The sequence below is a fragment of the Chamaea fasciata genome, unplaced genomic scaffold (genome assembly GCF_029207755.1).
Source record: "Chamaea fasciata isolate MVZ Bird 193981 ecotype frontalis unplaced genomic scaffold, bChaFas1.0.hap1 SCAF_5, whole genome shotgun sequence".
NCBI classification, from domain to species: domain Eukaryota; kingdom Metazoa; phylum Chordata; class Aves; order Passeriformes; family Sylviidae; genus Chamaea; species Chamaea fasciata.
The window spans coordinates 40,555,189-40,573,555 of NW_027094090.1; the positions used below are offsets into that span (position 1 = coordinate 40,555,189).

An 18,367-nucleotide genomic window follows, 5' to 3' on the forward strand; every position below is an offset into this window, starting at 1 on the left:
CAGCACATTGTCAGATACAGCTGTTTCCACTCTTCCACTTCAAAAGGGCTTGATTAAATGTCTTACTGTAACAACATACATAAAAACACACAGAGAGTGAGGGGGAAAGGAGAAATGTACCTATAAGCAAAATAAACACAATTTCCACTAGATGGTTTAATCGTGATGTGGGGGACTAAACCATTTTTTGACTTGAAGGACTTATGTAATCAGTTAACACAATATCATATTAAAAAGCAGTTTCTATAAGTACTTTTTTTTTTTTTTTTTTTTTTTCCCAATGCTGGAGTACAGCTTTCATGCCAAGGGCTCCAGGCTTGCAATAAGCACTACCTCAAGCTATCTAACTGATGAAAGAAGAATGCTAGTGATTTCTACATAATTGACTGTAATTTCATAGGCATCTTAGAGATAACATGCTTTCAGTGCCTTCTTAGGGAAAGTGTTTATAATTCATGGGGTTTATTCATGGTGGGACTTCTAAAATAAAATACTTCCAGTAGTGCATACATCTTTAAAAAATAAAGTAAATATAGCTTTTTTGTCTTGAAACATTTGTAATCAACATCTACTTTATTATATATTTTTTCCTTCAGTGTTTCTGCGCCAGTTTTTCCTATTTGATTTTCTCATGAACATTCAGTAATTGCCTCACGTAACTTTACCAGATTTGGAGTAATTTTGAGGGAAAAAAATTTAATTTCTTTTGCCAACTTTGTTAAGGACATGTCCTGTTTTTTCCAGGGAGAATTTTCATAAACTTTTGTAACAGCTTCTGCTATGTTAAATCTACTGATGATGGCAGTAATGGATGGGTTAACAGTGATTCTTGCATTGTCTGCAGCTGATCCTCAGCTGACAAAAACTGGCCACACCAAATCCCATGTCACTGCCACACTGCTCCAGGAATACAGCAGATCCCCCACCAGTAATGTATCTATTTCTCCTGCAGCTCTTTTGACCAGGTCTATCTAGTCCCTGTTATTCAAATGCAACTGGAGTGCCTTGCCATCTTGTACTCCTGGTTTCTGGAGCATAGTATGGATAAAGCTGACATAAATCCCTAGAGAAAAAGTATATATATGGTTTTAGCAATATGTATTATTGCCAGCAAAGCGTGACAATTTACAGCTGTGAATCTTTGTTTTAAAATGTTGTTCTACCTGTTTACTTCTTTATTCAAACTAATGATCACGTGGTAATATTTTAGCTTTATCTACTGGTGCTATGGTATGACCACCGAGCTGTATTTTTAAGAAGTTAGCGTCCTGCAGATTCATCTGTTCAGTTGTCTGCCTGTACTGAAAGTTGAAAAGTGAGCCCTGTGGAGCTGCTGTGGAGCAGAAGGAGCTTCTGTTCACTGCACGTATTCTGTCTGAAATGCTCTCAGCTTCTCCTGCCCTGTGTCAGGGCTGCACATCTTCCTACTACCAGCACCAGCTGGTAAAGCTGCTAAACCTCACATTGTTTAAGGCTTCCTCTCAAGTGTGCCAAACTTTCTGCCTTAATAATATGAATGGCTGTGGATCCCTTCCAGCCCAGCAGCACTCTTGGCCTCCTGAAAATGCCCCCTTTCTTTGTTTCTGTTGAAGGTGTGAGGAAAAATAAAACTTCCCAGAATCCAGTTCTTCCACCCTTCTTGCTAAAGACTGAACCAATTGTTACAGGGCATGCATGACTTTCAGGCACTAAAACAGCTGCTGTGGCTTCCTAACAAGAATAGGCATGACTGATGAGAACTGTATTTCCAGATGACATGTCTTTAGAAGTTTGAATTCAGACAGATGCAGGGGTGGGATGCTTAGGCGTGGATCGGCTCCACTGGTAGAGGAGATAGTGGAACACCCTTATTGAAAAGGGGACGTCACTCTCTGATCTTAAAAGGTTAAGAGAGCCCTTTCTTGGTTACTGTTAGTTGGTTAGACAGTCCCTGTTGAAACACAATTAAAAAATGACTCTGAGATTTGATATCAGAATAGCTGTGACATTTTCAGTCTGCATAGTGTAAAGGTGACCTAGCCTAAAGGTTGTGCAGAATGGAAAAATTCAAGAAAAATAATATTAACTGAATGGAATCTTCCCTTTATTTCAGATAGAAAGACTCTACAGTGTTTGCATAGAAATAGCAATGCTTCCCCATTTAAAGAGTTTATCCATGCACAAAGTCTCTCTGCTCCTCCTGAACTTTTTTAAAGTTTTGTTAGTCCCCAGCTCAATTTTCTTTTGTTGTTTTCTTCACCTCTTTCAGGTCCTTCTTGTTTGGGGCTAAGTCCAAAGCAGATACATTATTTATTATTTGGGAAAAAAACCCCAATGTTTATTCTTTTGAACAAAACTATTTCTTTCTTTATTTGCAATTATATTTGTTCACAACCCTCCAAAATATTTTTATTACACATTTAGGGAGTTTTTGTGCACAGCTGTCAGCTTCAAGACAGGCTTCCATACAGGCTGCTGCTCTGAATCTTAAAGTATTCATACTTCAGCAGAGCTTAGTGTCTCCCACCTTAAAAAAAAAAATACAGCAGAAAAAACAAAAAAACCTCATATAGTGTTTTCCATCCCTGTGATCTCCATCAAGGGACAAAGAAAAAATACAGGCTACTGGAATGGGGATATTTACCTGTACCTGAAGTACAATATCAGAATGAGTTATACAATTTGAAAACCGATTTACTCAGCTGTGAAAAACACTGAATTTCCTTTGGGAAATATTTATTTGAAAATATTTATTGCCTTACCCCAGAAAACTGTACATGTGTTTTCTCCTGCAATTGTAGCAGCTCTGTAAAAGCAAAGATTAAATGTGCTTCTGGGCAATTATAGAACACTTAAGTCTAGTTCTCAATATTGTGATCCTTCTTTGTGTAAAATGCAGAGGAACAAGCTGGAAATCCTGTCATTACAGTTCTCATCTTCACTTTTGTGAGAGCTGGGTTATGGGGAGTCGATTTGTACTCTCCTGATTATACAAGCAGTTAAACACACAAATGTCTGAGATCAGTTGTTTTGCTCAGTGTAATTTGTGAGCTTTGACATTGAATTAAAATGCATTTAAATTGCTGTTTATTGCCCATCTAGAATAATTTGTTGTACCTTGATATTCTAATCAATACAGAACTATTTTGTCTGTGCAAGTTCTAAACGACTGAAATGAAAATACATGCAAGTTTCTTCTGCATATACAGATACTGCATTGCAATATCACCGCTGACTTGTTTAGAGTAGCTTCTGTTTCTCCTGTATTGGAGAGATAAATTTGACTCTGCATGTTCTGATTTCACGTGAAAGTATGCAAGCAGCCATGAGCTGTCCTTAGCTTAAAGTTTTCCAAGCAGTAAGCTGCATACCCAGAAACACTCAGCAAAGTAAGCCAGAAACTCATTGTCATGATAATTCAGAATGTTCTTAATTTCTTTTTCAGCTATAAAAAATTTCCAAATGTCCTATAAATATTAGTCCTTCTACAGTCTAATTATTGGCGTAATGTATTTTTCAAGTCATTCAACTTCATGAACAGTGAAATGTATAGATGTGCTTTTACATAACGGGAAAACAAATGTTGGAAATGGGCATCTACATACTAACTCAAATTTATTTAACTTTAGAACCCCATTAAATAATCAATTACTCTTACCAAGAACTGTTGAAATGGTAGTTTTGTGCTAAACATGTAGTTTAGGAGAAAGAAACTCTCCAATAATTCATGCGCTACTCACTTAGCCCATAGGTCATACCAGGCTTTCAGTATGTCTGATGGCAGTCCCTTGTGCTGCTTGGAGATGCTTATAAAGTCTTTTCTTCACAAAAAAACCCAAAAGTACCCCGGGGTATTTTGGTTAATGCAACCATTTTCCATTGTAGGCTCTGATGCCCAAAGGTTCAAAATTTTATGTGACTGAATCTCCAAAAAAGAAAAAGACCATGTTTTCACAAAAATCATGCATGTTTATTGTTGGTTTACTATGTTTCTCAAGAAGTTAATCAGGAAAGTACTATTTTATGGATTCAGTTTTCTCTCTGGGCACCTACCTATGTTCTTCCAGTACCATTAGGTGATCTAATTCTCCTTGGATAGCTCATAAATTCTCTACAGTGAAAGCATTCTCATACCAAATAATACTTGAGCTATTTCATTGTCAAGACTTTGATTCAGAAATTTGGTAGGACTGCACTTCAGTTAACTTGAATGGAAATCTCACATTTTTTTTAATATGAACTTTCATTATGCTGTTCTGAAGTCTTTATCTCAGGTATAGATATGTTCAGTCCACCATCAAAATTGCTTGAAGAAAAAAAAAAAAAAGATGTGAAGTCAGCTAGGCCTGTCCGTTGGAGTGCAGATTTGTTTCATCTAGCATTTTAGTGTTTTTCATCCACATCTTAGTAGACAGATATTCTTTTTTCCTGTGCTTACTCTTCAAGAATGAAAATTACTGCACTATGGTTGTGTTTGTACTCAACTGTGATGTTTATTTACTGAATAATTTGCAAACTAGGGTTTTGAAACTAATTAATAGGAAACTAAATAGTCTAGACTTGTACTACTGAGTTAAATAAAACTAATTATTATGGTTTCAGATGATGAGAGGTAGTAGTTTGTAAAGATGCAGTGTGCTGAAATTGTGGAATTGAAGATGGTGTGTCATGGGTAGATTTATGCACTTGATTGTGATTTACAGTCTGATAGTAATATGGCAGGGGATACTGTGCTGCCTACATCAGTTCCTGGAGAGAGCAAGATTGTCTTTGCCTGGTAAATTTGCCCTTGGTGTCAATCAGAAATAAAGTGCCATGAAATAAAGAACTCACACCAGTAGATTAGCATTTCAGCAATTAAACCATCTGTTTGAACTCAATTAAAAGAAAATTCAGCAAGGCTTTTCCTAATTGAGTGTTCTAGTGCTGATTCTAGAAACAATGCAATGGATTTATCACGCAATTGGAGCTCATAAGAATGTGGGTTTAATGCCCATTAAATAAACCCAGAAACTGCACATTCTCAATAGGATGTTTTTCAATAAATAACTTCCTAATTTTCTTCTTAATCTGTAGTTCTGATGTATTTCTCAATCTGGGAATGATTTTTACTTGTGCATTGACATATCCTACTAGTATTTTTTCCCCCACAAGTTCTGGAGAAAGTTTCTTTGTCACAAGATGTCTTTGCTGCAGCTGGTCTTCTCTCCACCCTCCCACACCTTTGGGTTGAATGTAATTTTGTGTATAGAGGAGAAATGCCCTGTACTGAAGCTGGTTTTGGTCTGAGACATTCCTGAGAAGAACTGAACATTTGCAGCCTGCTAGGAAGGAGTTGGGTGGCAGGTGTCTGAATGAGGTAGTTTGCTTTGAATTTGTTTTTAAGAGTAACTTCGCTATCAGTTTGAATGTATTTTTGCCTTGGAAAGTTAGTCCAGAGATCAGATGCCTGCAAATGGGAAGGTGCTCTGGGGAGGAGATGGAGAGTGGCTTGTTTCGCCCAAGGAACAGCTCCTTTTTGAGACTGTCTGAACCCCACTGTTCATTGGTTACCTCTTTATTTTGCATTTATGTGGTTCTGTTTACCACAGAAGTTGTTCATTTTACTGGAGAGAAAATGTGCATTCCAGTGTACCTACCCTATTGAAATATCTACCATACAGTGAACAGCTTTATTACTAAGCTGAGAAAGTTTTACTAATTCTTGGTGTTCCAGTAAGGATTGTCTTCCTTAACAATAAATAACTTTAATCTGACATTATGGTTTGTAATAGTGCCAATTTCTCAACATCTAGCTGCCTCAAGCTCATTGCAAACAATTACAGCATGAAAGAAAATATAAACTTCTTCTAATAAAACAGCAACAGGAAATAATATTCACAATAAAATCCCTAGATTAAATTCTGTTGGAAGATTTGCTATATGTCTCTTAGATTCTATGGGGATGAATGATTAATATATTTGTGGTGAAGTTATTTGGTCGAGTTTTACTGCAACTCAGTAGTTGTCCTTCATTTTTTCACATTCTGACTGCATTTAAGTACACTTAAAATTATCAGGTATTTTCTGTCCTTTTTGAAAGATCCGTGATCCTTTATTAATTCTGTTTAGAAAATTCTATTCAGATAGCTTCATTGATAGAGTTTTTTTGCTGATTAGTTCACAAATTGAATGTTTTACCCATAATAGAGGAAGAAAATACTCTCTGAATAGAGATTATGGAAATTGCACAGGAGACAAAGTTTTTGGTTTGGGTGGAAAAATGAGCTTGAACAGGAAGTTCACTGGTAGAATCCAAAGTTAATTTCTGTGGGATTCTGTGGTGTTCATATAGGATGAGTGATAGGTGTAGTAAAAATTGAGGCAAAATAACCTGAGTCATCAAGTACAAAATTGCTTAGCAATTCTACTGGCTCTGGATTATACTTTACTCTAGCCATAGAGGGCTTTTTCTGGTCCAGTTTGGAACAAGCTTCTGGTTTCACTGAGTAATTTCTAACACTGAATTTCAGGAGCAGAAATTGAATTTCAGTTTCTTGGTGCTAGTCCTGCAAATACTAATTGTCCTCTTGTGCCTTTAGAAGTAATTAATTTAATGCTTTTAAAAAAAGGAGAATATCATTCAAATTGTTACTTCATGTATCCATTTCTTAAAAGCTTAGTTTGACAAACACAGAAAACTTCTGTTTGAAAAACAGCATTTGTCAGCATATGCTGCATCAAGTGCAGTCTTTCAGAGTGTAAATCTAGGAAGTGTAAATCTACCGCTGAACATGTCTTGCTATTATTGACATTAATTACTGTAAACACATGTGTCACTATTTAGATGTGGTAAATAAGGCTATCCTAGCTGCAAGTAATTTTATTTTTTTAGAAGTCACAACCTTGTAAAAGCCTAATGAGCAATTAGTGCCCAGTGGTCTTACTATTAGTGATCAAGAGACCAAATTTTAGAATCTGCAGCCCTGAAATCTTTAGGCTGTAAGAATGAAAAATTAAATCCATGCATTTATTGTGGAAGTTAATAATTTTAATATGTACTGTGCATTTAATACTAAATACTGTACAGAGAACACCTGCAAGTTACTGGCTGCCAAAAAGTAAGGCATGAATTTTTATGAATTACACAGAACTGTAATTCAGCATTTTGCAAAGGACCTCTAATATGTGCCTCTCTTCTCAGCTGCTCTCATGATGCTGTGCATAGAAATCAAGCTCAAGACAAGTTTGGGCATAACCTTACTGCATTAGGTAAAAAGCGTGGATGTGATAGGAGCCAGATGAAAAAGGACAGCTGGGAAGAAAAAAAATACACAATGCCTCAGAATCTCCTAGTGTTTTCTTTTCTGTAATGCTCACAGACCACGCTTTGTCTGTGGGCTGTCTTAATAATGATTGTGCATGATGGAAGCCTTACAAGATTGTTGTTCTTTGTGCTTAGAGCAGGTATGTCAAGTTGCATAGTGGTGCACAATGTGCCTGAAAGCAATGCCTTATAACTACAATTACCTAAATAGTTTGGGAAAACATACAATCACACCAATATTAATCTAGTTCCCAAGCATTTAATTCAGTTGTCAGCCAAAGGTGCAAAGGCTTGTTGGAAATTTAATGTTTAACGGAACATTTGAGTCAAAATATTGGAAATCTCATTATAGTGAGATTCCCCTAACTAGAACTTAGTTAAATAGTGTGAGTATAATTGTGATTAAAAACTCTGATGATCTGTACATTAGAGTTTTCTCTGAAGATTAGCCAGTTTTGACTGTGTTAATGTGAACAGCTATTCTAATCAGCCCTGCATGTGAGCTGCTGGGGTGAAGTACATTACTTTTTTTTTTAACATTTTAAATTTCTTTTAAATTAAAAGTGGGCTTTGTCTTTAGGCAATGACACAAAGCCCTTTGCTTTTCTGTTTTCCAAGGTTTAGAAAAGAAATGCAGGCAAAAATACATTTACTCACAAATTGATTTTCATTTTAATAAACTTACTTTGTCTTAATAGGACAAAATTCTGTTAGTGAAAGATTTTGAGCAATTTCTACTTGTCATTATGATTGTACCGATGACAAATCCTTTCACCAAGTTTTTCATTTGCTTGATGTCCAGACTTCCTACTTAGTATGCAGCATATTTGTGTTGGATAAGGTAAATAAGTTGTTAAGTGTTTTATAACATAATTGTAACTATATATTAAAATCATCAAATTGCAGACATTAGAGCACAGTTGGGTTTCTATAAACAAAAGTCAAGTAATTTGATTTTTTTGTTTTAAATAGAATCCTAAAGTGTAAGGAAATCTGAACAAGATTATCCTATCCTATCCTATACTGATGACAACATTTAAGCTGGAAAGCAAAGAAGTTTAATTAGAAACACTTTGAGGTCTGGAAAATGTTACTTTTTTTTTTATATACAACCATAGTATGAAATGCTCATAACGTATGTTCCTCTTTAGCTTTTGTTATGGTAATACAAGTATATTATCTAAAAATGTCCCTCACAGTTTCCATATAAACTGAGTGATTACTAGGAGACTTCTTAAGTGTAAACCAAAGCAATTGATGCATAACCATTGGGAAAAAAATGTCAGAAGTTACACAGAAATTACAAGTGTAAGTACATTTCTGTGGGATGTTTTCAGCTGTTAGGGTCCATAGGCTTTGACAGTTATAACACATGCTTTTGTTAACTTGCCAATCTGTAAACTGGCCTACTCTGAACTTACACAAAGGGCAATGGTAGATAGCTTTTCAGCATCAAGAGGTAACATGGATCTATATACAGTTGGTTGTTTTTTTGGGTAACTATGTTTATAATACACAGAGCAGTCTTGGAGGGTTGAGATCAACAAGGTGTTGAGGGAAAAAAAAATCTCCACTGGCTGAAGATCATTGATAGTAAAATGTCCCCTATTGATATGGTAATGTGAGAAACAAAGTAGACTGCCTGATGCTTCCTTCCTGTGCTGAGTCTAGAACTATTCCCTGACTCACAGCTGTGGGTTTCCTTAATGATGCTGATGTCTTAATCCAGAAACAAAGTGAATAATTTCATGGTAGACTTTATGGATGAAGACTCCCACATCTGTTTAATAATAAATAAGAAAAAATAGAAAAAATAAATAGGAAAAAATTGGTGAGAAACTCTTCCTTGACTTTTTAATTTGTAGCTTTAATTGTATGTATCATGTGGTTTGCAATTTGAGATGAGAGAGTCTCCAGTGTTTCAAAATACAGAAGGTTAGATGCATACAAACAATTTTCAATATGTCCTCCTTTCACCACGTGGTTTAAAGTGTCATCTGCTTTAGGTGTCCAGATGAGAGTATCCAAGTGTAAAAGACTAAAAAAAAAAAAGGAAAAAAAAAAAATATATATATGACGTAATGTTTTTGTAGTATCATCAGCTGTTAGGGTGACCAGGTATTAACTCATTCTGGTGTTCTGTCTTATTAGCATAATATATTGGTCTAACCTGAGACTAGATATAAATAGCATTCAACAGAAACTATTTAAGTCCTATTTACTTCTTAAAATGTATTTATTTATTTATTATTTCTTTAGAGGTCCTTTTTTTTCCTGCATGTTGTTCACCTTCCCTGGAAATCAATAATTTCTTAATTTAGTGAACAATGAATGAGAGATCTCTTTTTGTTTAATGACATTTCGTAAATAATAGATAAGGTTATTCTCTATTTGGTGTTAAGAACATACTCTTAAAGATGGTGACTGAATCCAAGGATCCACTCCCCTCCAGAACCTTGGCTTATTGTTCTTTGTATTTATATAGCTATTTATGTTACTCATTCTTAAGGTAATTAGATAGGGACACAGGTTCCCTTTGCAGCAGAGATGTTTATGTCCATTTCTGACTAATACAACAGTGGAAACTGTGCTCTGTGTTCAAATTAATGCTGGCAGGGTAAATGTTTTCCTCTCCATTTCCCCTCCTAACTGTTTAAACTGAAAGCTGTTGTTGACATAAAAGCATACTTACTAAAATTGTTCGTAAGCAGATTTGAAATTTGAGTGATAAACTTAACTATTGTAGAGGAAAAGTTGCAGAGCATTTTTCCATTTTAAGAGCTTGCAAAGATGCTGATTTTTTTTGTTTATTTGTTTTCCAGCCGGACTGAATGTTTTGCTATCTGGTTTGGTGACACAGGAAATCCCTGTCACCTTTGAATTTTAGCTTTTTTGTTCTGTCTGATCCATACTACTTTGCAATACATCCTGTTGTCTTGATCCAGAATGTTTTTTCACCAAATTATCAGTACCTAGACAATTGAATTTTGTTGTCTTAGCCAGCTTACTGGAGATCAGCATCTTAGTTGTGGTTCATGTACTGCTTGGGACAAAATACCAGACACAGCATATGCAAACTGCAGTTCTTTAGAAGCCTTACAGTGTAGAGAACCAGGTAGAAACGTGAGTCTCTCTTCATAACTGCTGCTTGGTTTATCTGAGAACACCAGATCACTCTGATAAAAAGGTCTGCTTCCATGTGCCACTGATGAATTTACAGTGTTGTCAATGTATTACAGTTGGAGAGTAAGATGCAGTTGGCAGCAATCATCTCAGCATGTTCCTCCCCTGGTTTTCCTTCCACTAGTACTAAAAGTTTAAGAGAAAATTCTTGCCATCCCTCTAGGAGGATAAAAAAGACCATGACAGCATATTACTTAGTGGCCACTGATCAGATGCAGCAGTCCACCATGATTTTCTCTCATGCCTAATGGGCCACTTTGCTATTAATACTCTGCTGTTTGACTACTCAGTCATTGTAACAATTATGTGTCGTCAGTTTTCAAAGAGAAATACCTGAGTTCTCCCCCTTTTGAACTAAAAGTGCTGGCATGAAATAGTAATTTGTGATTGATGTTTTGTGTCCTTCTTTTAACTCAAAAGAATCCTTAAAAGAATAAGTGTCCTTAATTGCACTTCTTTTAAAAAATACACAGCCTCTGTGTTTCTGATAGGTTTGTCACACTTATTACAGTATGATTCAACAGTCCTAGGGTTGTTTTGAAACATCTACAGTATCAGACACGGCAGTAATTCCTTAAGAGCAAGATGGATTTTGACAACATCTTTTCAATGACTTTTTAAAATGGGTGATTGAGAAGCACCTTGTACTTGTGATTCTACTGGAGTAAAAATTGCCATAATTTCATAAGAAGTACCCCAGCACCAACAAAATGCACTTTCATCTCAGAATCTACTGCCCTGATCTTTGTGGTGTTGAGCAGAGAAGGTTGTCTGTAAGCAGAACTTTGAGGAAAAAAAATTTCAGATTTCCTTGCTAGCGTTTGGACTGTTCTTTGTTCATAGTTCTCTGCCATGCGAAAGGTATATGTGTGCTAGATTAAGTGTTTGTGTATTTGTTTCTCTCTCTGTAATTTCTTTGACCATGTTGGAGTAAAATTGTGTTTGGGACTGTACTGCTATGGCATTTGCTGTCTGTGGAGCCAAAGATGACAAATAAGGGGGTGGTTCATCTTCTGTGTCATTAAGATTGATTCTGTTTGTGGGTCCAATACCGTATATGGTTACAGTAGTGTAATCCTGAAATACTACTCAGAATGATTTTGAATTATTTGAAGATTCTATAGTTTTCTTATTGTAGAGAGGACTTTTTGATAAGATTTTTGCATGGGCCAGTGCTCTCCTTTTATTTTGGTACTCAAGGGAAAATTTGAAAAAATTGTCAACAACGTAAACCAAAACCACCTCAGGCAACTAAATGCTTGCCTTGTGTTATTTCGTTATTCATTAATGAATTAATATTATTCATTACTCTGTTATTCCTTCCCCCTCCTCTCCACTAGCACCTTCCCGCACCGCCCCCAAAAAACCACTAAGGAAACATGCACACCATGATAAAATGCTAATAATGGGAATAATTCCAAATAGACCATAAAAGACAGCATTTATAACCTCAATAGAAATGCCAGTCAGCTATTTTTGATGTAAAGCATCTGTCTCCAGAAGGAAATGAATGCAGGCCTGTTTCTCCTTTCAAGTCTCTGAAGTAGTAGGTGGTGTCATTTGTTATACAGTGCTACAAGTCCCATGTTATTGCAGTGGTAGCTGCTGACTGCCTTTGTTAACATACTGAAAAGTTTTATCAGCTGTCTTTAATGAAAGACAATCTATGTGAAGAAAAACTACTGCAAATGTCTCTTGCTCTCTTACCCTTTGACTATCCTTTATAGATGCCCGAGAGCAATGGCACTGATGTAGAATCTTGCAGACATGCAAAATTCTTGTGTCTTTTACATAAAACCATACATATTGGGGTGACTGATATCCTAGGAAGTTAGGAAGCAGTCTTCCCAAAATCTCCTGCACTTCCTTATTTGAAATGTAAAGGAACTGGAATGAACTTTCAGTACTACCTGAAATGATTTATCAGTTCACATTTTCCGTGGATACCTTTGTGTAGAACATTAATGGCTTAGAATTTGTTAGGCCTTCAGGAAATCAGAAATTATGTGCAGAAGTTGGAAAATTTCAGTTAAAAGGCATGCAGTTTGTTAATTTTATTTGTTTTTGTTGCTTGCTCTTGTGAAATGATGTATCAAATTAAAGACATGATGGTAGAAGTGTTTCTTAGCTAGGCACATATATATATATGTTCTTGATTAGTCCCATACATACTCCATATTTTCAGGAGGGTATGGAGGAAATGGAGAGGAATTCTGGAAGCCATATGAGACAACTGAGTTATTTCCTGCACAGTAAGTTTCATGGATGCTGTAGAATTAGCCCTGAGCACATTTAAACATGTGTCTTATTTATATGCGTTTTTCTAGTTTTAATATTTTTTAGTCCTTATCCATTGTGAGCTTTGTCTTGGTGCAAACATACAGAGTTTTAATTCAAGTGAGATGACAGCTCTCTGTCAATAACTTTAAGAAAGCTCTTTCATTCATGAACTCTCATTAAACAAAGAAATAGCATGACTAGAAGGAATGAACATTCCTACTCATGACTTGAGAAAATTCTCTCAAACATTCTGAAGTCTAAAAATAAATTAGATATGGGGCTACTTAGATGGTCATCAATGTACATGGGAGCTCATTTTCCTATTAGTCACGTTAATAACATCAGTTAGCACCCAGAATATTAAGGAGTATATTATTTCATTACAAAGCAGTATGCAAGACTGGCACTTCAGAGGTAGAGCTATGAAAATATGGCTACCAATATGAGTTACTCATAGCATAGTTACATTTCAAGAGCCTACTTTCCCTTCTTTTGACGAATATTTAACTGATAAAACTATATAAAACCCAGCTGGTGTTTTTTGTTTGATTGATCTGCAGTGGAATTGAAGTAACTGACTTGCGGAAGGTGGAAAAAATCTGTCAGGTTAAGGCAAGAAGAAGTAAATCTAAAAACTACATCTGCAGGTTCCTCTTCATTAGCATTGTGATGTTTACTATAAGGAGAGCTGAACTAATTTTGTTTTGTTTGATTTTGAAACTCTGTAAGCCATTTGTTCTGAAAATTTGATGCATTACAGTTCTTTATGAGTTTTTGTGATGTGTATATTAATAGATTGAAAGAAGCAAGGAGAAAGCTGAAAACGTATAAATATATAATATGAGGATATAAAACATTGGAATTATCTGAACAACATTTCCACCACAAAACCTAGGTTTTGGACATAAGAATTATAGGGATTTTATTGAAGCTTGATTAAAAAAGGATAAGAGTAATGAGTTTAACTTTGTAGTTGAGAGGTTTGGAACAAAGGTAAGTCTTCCTCATTGTAATGATCAGTCTGGGAGACCAAACTGTAGTATATATTTTATTGGCCTTGTACCTAACGTATTTTCATAGAATCATCAAATGGTTTGGGTTGGAAGGGACCTTGAAGATCATCAGTTCCAACCTTCCTGCCATGAGCAGGGATACCTAGACCAGGCTGCTCAGAACCCCATCAAACCTGGCCATGAACACTTCCACAGCTTCTCTGGGCAACCTATTCCAGTGTCTAACCATTTTCCTTAAGTTATTGTCACTGACAGCTCCTAAAGCATACCAACAAACCCTCACAGTAGTCTGAAATTGAAATGCCATGTGGCTTCACATTTTGAGTATTATTTTGAGCAAACCACTGATGAGTGGTGGCCTGAAACACTTATCCTCTGAGGCAAAACTATGTGACTTCAAAAGTGAGTTTTCCTAAAGCTCATTGAAATTTCTACTGACCTGAGGGTGAGAACCACAGTGAACTTTGTGTGATATTTTTTCCCCATTTTTCTTTAAAATGCAAAGTACTGGTTTGACAAATGCCTTTACTGTGCTTTCACCAGGATGTGAATTCCTTTGGTGCTTGCCGTAAGGTGGGTTAGACTCTTCAGCTTCAAAAATGTGCTTTTCTGCCCTTGTAATATTTGTTAACTCCAGTGACTAGGCATGTTATTATCATTAAGAACCTATTATTTTGTAATGGAATAACCTTGAGATGAAAAAGATAAAAACAAGCTAAGCATTTTGTCTTAGCTAAACAAGAAAAAATTTAGTAATGTAAGCTTTTAAATTGATTTGTTACAAAATTTTACAAAACATTTTTGTTAATAAAACACCATTTTTCCACTGTTGTTAATTTTATTCAGTCATTCATTAAGAAATAATTGCCACAACCTGAATCTAAATGGATATCCTAGAATCCCTGAACATCCTTAGAATCTGATTTTCTGTATTTTCTATCAGTTACAATTAAGACAAAGAGAAGAAAGGGCTAAGTTCCAATGTGTTAACTATTTCCAATGATTATAAAGTCTTTATCAACCATGTATTTGATTAAAATTAAATTCTTGTTGCTAATTCACTCTTGGATTAATTTTCTCTTGGAACCTGTGTTATGCCAACATTACCACATTTAAAGCTTTTTGAGTTCTGTGTTTTCTCATTAAAGAGAGAAATCTTATGTCTGTAGGCACCAGAGTTTGACCTGTTTAAAGCACAAACTGCACAGCAGCTGTTCAGAAACTTTTTCTTGTTATCTGTATTTGCTTAAATTACTAAATTGCTTCCATGAAAAATTGGCAAACATAAGGGAGTAATTTAAGTGGAAAAATATTTTCTAAAAAGAAAGATGGAAAATATTTGTAATATTCCTCCTTCCTTTTTTATTATTGGTACCAGTATCCAGCTGCCCTAATGAATCTTGGAGCAATTCTCCATCTGAATGGCAAACTGAAAGAGGCTGAAGAAAACTACCTCCTCGCTCTTCAACTTAAACCTGATGATGTCATCACCCAGTCCAATCTTCGCAAATTGTGGAATATCATGGAAAAACAAGGTTTGAAAACATCCAAAACATGATGATGAAAACTCTGAACTTCTTTTCCTTAAAATGATTAAACCCAAGAGCTAGACCTTCCACACAGCTGTCAGGTCAGAGAACTTACTGGACTTGACTGCAAGGATCAGAGGTCCTAACTGCTGCTAGGAGAAGGTATTCTGCTAGAGAAATAGGAAAAGGGAGACTTTGAGGGATTCATGAAGAATCTGTTACACAACAAAAATATTTGGAACAATGGCACGTGAGAGAAGTTCTTTCAGTATATTTGATAAATAATTGCAAATCCCATATTGCTTAAATTTGGGTGGGTACTTGAAATGTATACTGTCATAGAAATATGAAGGGAAAATTACACAGTATACACTAAGCCATATGGGAGTTAAAGTGGTAATAGTAGGTTAAAGTATTTTGCTGATACTGTAACTCATTAAAATCTATACTAAATCCAGTGTGTTTGCAGTTTGTCTTAATGCTGCTGTATCTCACTTTTGAACCAGTTGCTAGCCAATTTCGCAACTTAAATGACCCATTTTTTTTTTCAAATCTGTCACATTATTAGATGACAGCATTGCAAGTTGTTTACTGAGAATATGCCTGTTACTTCAGCTTGTGAACTTAGAGTGCAATTTTCATGAGATACACAGTCAAATTTCTTTGAGGTAGACAGAATGACCAAGGAGCTGTCTGTATTCTACATCAGATGTAGTATGGAGGCTGGTTAAATAAGACCAGATGTGGGATTTAGTAATACAGGCAAGAGGGATGTTTGCCCTGATACCAAATCAGTGTGGTCAGGCTGTCATCTTAGGAAAAAATAATTGGTTTTATATCTGTTCGACTCTCTTTACTTTGCTATCAGATAAGTCCAGCTTTAAACTGGACTCTGCATATGATGATAGTTTTGCAATTATTAATTAAAATGAAATTTGAAAATATTAGTGCTTGGGTAGGCTAAAATGAGACTTCATGAGGAACTCAGAGAAAAGGGAATGTTATGCATTGATGTGGTTAGCAAATAACTAAAGGGACTCGATTCAATCATGCTTAAAATAGTGTAGATTAAGAGGAAACAGTAATGGTGGTTGCCAGTTACTTTTCATATCGTTGGTGTTTTAAACAGAGCTATTCAGATTCTAACCAAATATTAGTATCCTGTTTGTATTCTGACACATGCTAGCACCAGAGCTGTCAAATATCTAAATATGCTTTTGGTGAGGTTCAATTTATTTCTGTTTCAGAATGATTTAGCCTCATTACTGTTTCAGTCTTCAGATTTTAAATGTAAAAATAATTTATTTTAAATCAAAGTGTATGAAGCTTTAGTAATTTTTTTCCAGGCCATTTCTTAACTGCTTTCTTTCTTTGGAATAAGTATTATTGCTTGTAAGAAATTTTACTATTTCATTTAATGGCCCTTTGGTATCTGCTTCAGTATTCCTTTCTTAATGATAGATGAAATGTTAAAGTGGTAGAGCACCTTGAACTGAAGCTTCTTCAGGATCTTCTGTTAAAAACTCTTTTTTACTGAGAAGGGGGTTGGGATTTTTAGTTTATGTATTCTATTTTAGCTGTTGAGCACCATTCCAACAAAAATGTAGAGAAGAACACTTTGCTGTATTTATTTATTTATTACTTGACTGCAGCAATGTTACCTGCCATTAACACAACAGTCTCTAAGTGTTGCTATTTCTTTTATTTGGTTTTACTTGCGTTTGTTTTGTGGTTAGTGTATGTACCGTATGGGAAAAGGGACACTTGAGTTACACTCTACCTTTTTGGTCATTCTACCATTACGCTTGGATTTTAAATCTGTATTGAAATAGATTGGGGAATAGCTGTTTCAAAGTCAGTATAGTAGAAAAACTGTAGTTATGTGTGCTTCCTTTTCTTTCTTCTTGCTCCCTAAAATACCGTAAGTTGCTAAGTTTACAAGTGGCCGTCCAGAAGGGCCAGCGGGGCAAGATTGTTTGGTTTTGTGGAGTGTGTCAAGTGTTTCTCAAATAATGTTCCTGCTGGAAAAGCAAAATCAAAGGATCAAAATTTGAATTTCTACTTGATTGTTGAAACCAGTATTAGAATACAATGGTAGCTTGAACTTATTCTCCTGCTTTGCAGACTTTCTGAGAAAAGATATAGAAATAGATAGTAACTGTAACTGAGCTTGGTATAGAACTGTGGTATCCTGCAGCTTTATTTGCTCAACAGCCATCCAACTTTGATGGCTTCTTGATCTTAACCATTCGCCAGGTTATTTTTCTCTTTCAACTTGTACTTATTCTTGTTTGGTAATTTTTATTCATTGCACAAAAGGGGGAAGAGGGGAGCACTCCTGTGATACGGTGTCATACTTGCATTATTAACTGGTTTTGTTTGTTTCTTTAAAAAAAAAAAATCAAAAGAAAAGAAAAAGAAAAAGGACTACCATAAATTTACCAAGAATGTCCCTGAATACATTTTTTTAATACAGGTCTGAGCTTGATAACTTACTTCTTTTGGGATAAATTTAAAACATGTTTAAAATATGTCTCTCTGCTCAGGGATTTGTGGTGGATTATTGCAGACAGTGCTAAAAAAAAAAAAAAAGAGCACAAGACAAGTTTACTAAATTAAAATTTTATTTTTTGAAAAACTGTTATTTGTATAAATTATCAGATTTGTAGGCTTTCCTTTTTGTAGAAATAATTGTTTATGTGCCAGATAAAAGAATTTCAATTTTGTTCAATAATAAAGCATTGATAACTAATACCCTGTGTATTTCTTTGTGTTACTGTAACAGCACTTTGGGTTTTTTAATGGTTCTAATTTAATGAGTAATCTCGATTATTTTATCTATGGAAGAACTGTATAGCATAAGTAAAATACAACCTGTCACATTTGGCATTCTATACTCTATTGCAGTTAGACTTCAGTGGATATTTCCAAAAAGGTTCCCTGAAAGCATTCTTTAATATTTGTACTCACTAAATCTAGCCAAAAGGATGTGATAGCTATCATATTTGATTATTGTATCTAAACTCTATAGAAGTAAAAGCTGATTAATGTATTTACAGAATATTTTAATATTACCA

General features: G+C 35.2%; 1 protein-coding gene across 2 annotated transcripts in view; it reads left to right on the top strand.

Moving 5' to 3' along the window:
• The window catches only part of TMTC2 (transmembrane O-mannosyltransferase targeting cadherins 2), a 236,503-nt gene extending 218,461 nt beyond the window's left edge, over positions 1-18,042 (top strand). For both annotated transcript variants that reach the window (XM_066183320.1, XM_066183323.1), the window contains one exon: positions 15,140-18,042. In XM_066183320.1, the coding sequence (XP_066039417.1) occupies positions 15,140-15,319 (180 nt within the window). In that variant the 3' untranslated portion in view covers positions 15,320-18,042. The remainder of the gene's footprint in view (positions 1-15,139) is intronic.
• The last annotated feature ends 325 nt before the right edge of the window (positions 18,043-18,367 follow it).